Here is a 5,038-nt window from a genome sequence, read left to right as displayed (position 1 = left end):
TAAATAAATACAAAATACGAAATACGAAATACAAAATACGAAATAGATGGCTGGTATAGTAAAACTATCAGGTAAAGCCCTGCATTAAAAGACGACCAATGACATTCTTAGTCTAACTCCTAACTAGCTAGTTTCACTCTATTGTGCCGTAGAAAAGCTGGATATTTGGATATAGTTGAAATTAAACAGGTAAACCCACCTCTATTCTCTGTCCGATCGAGCCATAAGGAGCCAAAATAGGAAACAGGTAGCTCCCTTTCTCTCTCCAAAAGCTAACCAACGGCTCACGTATTTCAATTATCCAATATATCTATCTATTCTCCTCCCCAATTATCAATACAGCAGAGCCATGGCTTCTTCATCTTCTCTCACTACTCTCTCTCAAGCAGCTCTCTTTTCTCCTTCTCTCCCTCGCCATGCCTCGACCTCTTCTTCTCCTTCTCTCTCTTTCCCCACTTTTTCCGGCCTTAAATCCACCACTTTCACCACCACCCACCGCCGTGCTTCTCCCTGCTCCGCCACCATCTCTAAACAACAGACTTCTGTTCAGGCCTCTGCAACCGTAGAGACTTTGGATAAGACTGATGCGGTCCTCGTTGAGAAATCAGTGAATACTATTCGATTCTTGGCTATTGATGCTGTTGAAAAGGCTAATTCGGGTCACCCGGGTTTGCCCATGGGTTGTGCTCCAATGGGTCATATACTGTACGATGAAGTGATGAAGTATAACCCCAAGAATCCTTATTGGTTTAATCGTGATCGGTTTGTTCTTTCTGCTGGTCATGGTTGTATGCTTCAGTATGCTCTCCTTCACCTCGCTGGTTATGATTCTGTTCAGGTCTATTTCTCTCTCTCTCTCTCTCTCTCTCTCTCTCTCTCTCTCCCCCTCTCTCTCTCGTGTGTGTGTGTGTGTATGTGTGAGTGATGTGCGCGCCTGTGTGTATGGCTATGGCCCCATGTTCTTGTGGATTTATTTGGGATGGCCAAAAATGTAATCACTTCGTTTCAATTTATGTGATATAGTTTGACACGACTCAGAGTTTAAGGAAGAAATAAAGACTTTTGAAACTTATGGTATGATATAACATTTCTGTGGCTATAAAAACTTGTGATTGAGGATAAAACGGAATGTTTAAAGTTAAATTGTTTTTAAATATAGAAATGTGTCATTCGTTTTCGAAATGGATTACCGAGGAAATAGTGTCACATAAACTGGAATAGAGGGAGTATTTGAATACTTGAATTCTAGAAAATAGAAGAAGATGTTTCTACCAAAAGGGCAACTTAGATGAACATTTTGGCATTGTTCTGATCCTTTAATACCTGAAATTATGTCAAAATAGTATCTTTATACGTCATCCTACACATTTTACACCTTGGACTATTAACATGTGTCTGACAACTTTTATATCCAAACACACTCTATCTTGCTGTTTTCTGTTCAGAATTGGATTTGGATCGTTCTTTTTAGGAAGAAATGGCTTCAGATTTGCTGTTTTCCATCCCATTGTTTTATAAATTGATAGAAAAATCATTGTTTGATGACATTTTGGACAATACCTGATAATATTTTCAACTGTTTTTAGGAGAAGATCGGAAACAGCCTCTCTGCCCCTCGGGGTAGGGGTAAGGTCTGCGTACATACTACCCTCCCCAGACCTCACTTGTGGGATTATACTGGGATGTTGTTGTTGTTGTTAGGAGAAGATCATCTTTAATTGATTTGGTATAGATATTTTTGTTTAAGCAACTATCTATGGCTCATCTTTGTTATTGAAGTTTAAACTAGTTCTTTTCGTTCATTGTGCCTTACTGATTATCTTTAGTATTACTAACTGATTAGGAAGAGGATTTGAAGAGCTTCCGTCAGTGGGGTAGCAAAACCCCTGGTCACCCTGAGAACTTTGAGACTCCTGGTGTTGAAGTCACCACTGGTTAGTGTACTTTCATATGCCTATGCACTTCTGATAATTATTGATTCATATTTCTGCTTCTGGTGCTATATATTTGCTTCCATAACTTTTGAGTTATGAGTCCATTTAATTAATTGTGATCTTATTTTATTTGTTATTAGGTCCTCTGGGCCAAGGTATTGCCAATGCTGTTGGCTTAGCTCTTGCAGAGAAGCACTTGGCTGCTCGTTTTAACAAGCCAGACACTGAGATTGTTGACCACTACACGTAACAGAGTTTCCATTCTCCCAAAGACCCTTTTGACTTTGTATTGTCTTGTTGCCTAATGGCAAATGACTGTTGACTGTGCAGATATGTTATTCTTGGCGATGGTTGCCAGATGGAGGGTATTTCACAAGAAGCTTGTTCCCTTGCTGGACACTGGGGACTCGGAAAATTGATTGCTTTCTATGATGACAACCACATCTCAATTGATGGTGACACGGAAATTGCTTTCACTGAGGATGTTGGAGCCCGTTTTGAGGCTCTTGGGTGGCACGTGATCTGGGTGAAGAATGGTAACACCGGTTATGATGAGATTCGTGCTGCCATTAAGGAAGCCAAATCTGTCAAAGACAAGCCCACTATGATCAAGGTCCAATATATACTGTCGTGAACTAGGAAGAAATCCTGGAAACACATAAAAAGCATTGCAATTTGTTTACCATAAAGTTTATACTGCTCTTTCTTTCCATCTTTTTTGTTTTTCCCTTTGCCTTTCCCGATTTCTTTGTAATGTCTATCAGTACTCTGACTGTTCTTTTCTTGCAGGTCACTACAACCATCGGTTTTGGTTCTCCTAACAAGGCAAACTCTTACAGTGTGCACGGCAGTGCACTTGGAGCAAAGGAAGTAGAGGCCACTAGAAATAACCTTGGATGGCCTTATGAGCCTTTCCATTTGCCTGAAGATGTGAAGAGGTTACTATAACATCCTCTTTACCTAGTTTATTTTACCTTTGCAGTCACTTATATTGGTATCACGAACTTACTGCAGCCATTGGAGTCGTCATGCAGCTGAGGGTGCTGCTTTTGAAACCGAATGGAATGCCAAGTTTGCCGAATATGAGAAAAAGTACCCAGTGGAAGCTGCAGAATTGAAATCCATCTTTACTGGTGAACTACCTGCTGGATGGGAGAAAGCTCTTCCTGTGAGTGATTGTTATCTTAATTTCAAATCTCAATCCAAGTTTAACTGCTTTTTGTATAGACTATCTTTATATCAGTCCTTAACTTTTGATTGGGGTTTTGCAAATTGTTTCTATTGCAGTAAGTGAGAGCTTGTCTTCATCTGGATTTTCCAAACATTCATCTATCTTTTCTGACTACAAGGCCCTAAATTCTAAAAAAAAATTGAAATAACTATTTTGGCATAACTGCTCCTTAGTCAGCTTTCCTCTAATATGGTTTGCCAAAAACTGATAATTGCTGTGGCTTTTGCAGTATCAAAATTATCTTAATCAGTTATTTGCATGTTTTCTTGATCTCAGACTTATACACCCGAGAGCGCAGCTGATGCCACCAGAAACTTGTCACAACAAAACCTCAATGCTCTTGCCAAGGTTCTACCCGGTTTCCTTGGTGGTAGTGCTGATCTTGCCTCATCAAACATGACCCTTTTGAAAATGTTTGGTGACTTCCAAAAGAACACTCCAGAAGAGCGTAATTTAAGGTTTGGCGTTCGTGAACATGGTATGGGAGCCATATGTAATGGGATTGCTCTGCATAGCCCTGGCTTTATTCCCTATTGCGCTACTTTCTTTGTGTTCACTGACTACATGAGAGGAGCCATGCGAATTTCAGCCTTGTCTGAAGCTGGAGTTATTTATGTTATGACCCACGATTCAATTGGTCTAGGAGAAGATGGTCCAACCCATCAACCTATTGAGCACTTGGCAAGTTTCCGTGCAATGCCCAACATTCTGATGTTCCGTCCAGCAGATGGGAATGAGACAGCCGGTGCTTACAAAGTGGCTGTCCTCAGAAGGAAGACACCATCAATCCTTGCCCTCTCTCGACAAAAGTTGCCTCAACTTGCTGGAACTTCTATTGAAGGAACAGCAAAGGGTGGCTACATTGTATCAGACAATTCTTCAGGCAACAAACCTGATGTCATTTTGATCGGTACTGGCTCAGAGTTAGAAATTGCTGTCAAGGCTGCCGATGAACTCAGGAAAGAAGGAAAGGCAGTGAGAGTTGTTTCCTTTGTCTGTTGGGAGCTTTTCGATGAACAACCAGCTGATTACAAAGAAAGCGTCCTTCCAGAATCTGTTACAGCTAGAGTTAGCATTGAAGCTGCATCAACATTTGGATGGCAGAAAATTGTTGGAGATAAAGGAAAAGCCATTGGAATTGACGGATTCGGTGCCAGTGCTCCTGCTGGAAAGATATACAAAGAGTTTGGTATTACAGCAGAGGCTGTTGTAGCTGCAGCTAAAGAAGTTTCTTAGGCCTTATTAGTTGCCATTCTTGGTTGTTGGTGGTCTACTGAATTGATTCCATTTAGGTTATGAGATGTGATATAATGGTGGAAACGATATCAAATGGACTCTCGCCACAGTTCACAGACGCCCGCCTGGATTCAAGTAAGGGTGAAACTTCTTTTTCTTCAGTTGAGCGTAGAGCCATCAGAATGAATCCAAGATTAGGATAGAGATTAGGTACATTGATGCTCCTGAATTTGTATACTTACACCATATGTTGAGTTTGTAATCTTGTTTGGTTGATTGATCACAAATGTCTCTTTCTCAATTGGAGTTTCATGCGTAGAGGCCTTCTTTTCTTCATTTTTATTCCATATGGTTCATTCTGATCAGAAGCAATTGAACCTTATAGTTTTTGACTAGTTTGATGACATGTTGGTGTGAAGGAATCAAATTGCTTCTATACACATTTTCCTTCTAAATTTTGGATGGTTGAGAAGAGTTATCCCTCTTGAATTGGCCCTGTTTAGATATTGTATTTTAGCCATTGAAGAAAATATGGAAATCTAATCTCTTCAAGCAAATGGGGGTCTTTCTAAGCAACAAAATGTGGCCCAAACAAGATTTAGGCAAATTAAAAAGAAATCACTCATTATATTTTTTG

General features: G+C 40.2%; 1 protein-coding gene across 1 annotated transcript; it reads left to right on the top strand.

Annotated features, from left to right (window-relative positions):
- The first annotated feature begins 209 nt into the window (after positions 1–209).
- Positions 210–4,702, top strand: LOC107797391 (transketolase, chloroplastic). The gene is made up of 7 exons (XM_016620274.2): positions 210–838; positions 1,844–1,934; positions 2,075–2,180; positions 2,265–2,547; positions 2,724–2,872; positions 2,949–3,102; positions 3,442–4,702. Exons 1-7 carry the CDS (start codon positions 350–352, stop codon positions 4,399–4,401), a joined length of 2,232 nt encoding a protein of 743 aa, XP_016475760.1. The 5' UTR covers positions 210–349; the 3' UTR covers positions 4,402–4,702.
- The last annotated feature ends 336 nt before the right edge of the window (positions 4,703–5,038 follow it).

The sequence above is a fragment of the Nicotiana tabacum genome, chromosome 1 (genome assembly GCF_000715075.1).
Source record: "Nicotiana tabacum cultivar K326 chromosome 1, ASM71507v2, whole genome shotgun sequence".
NCBI classification, from domain to species: domain Eukaryota; kingdom Viridiplantae; phylum Streptophyta; class Magnoliopsida; order Solanales; family Solanaceae; genus Nicotiana; species Nicotiana tabacum.
The sequence above is the reverse complement of the archived record's forward strand: the minus strand, read 5'-3'. Positions and strand labels throughout refer to the sequence as shown.

Bases quoted from the DNA above. Each gene is read 5' to 3' on its own strand.
- LOC107797391 (XM_016620274.2), top strand. From the start codon at position 350: ATGGCTTCTTCATCTTCTCTCACTACTCTCTCTCAAGCAGCTCTCTTT. The intron at 1,935-2,074 runs GTTAGTGTACTT...ATTTGTTATTAG, and splicing joins TGGTGTTGAAGTCACCACTG to GTCCTCTGGGCCAAGGTATT. The intron at 2,181-2,264 runs GTAACAGAGTTT...TTGACTGTGCAG, and splicing joins GAGATTGTTGACCACTACAC to ATATGTTATTCTTGGCGATG.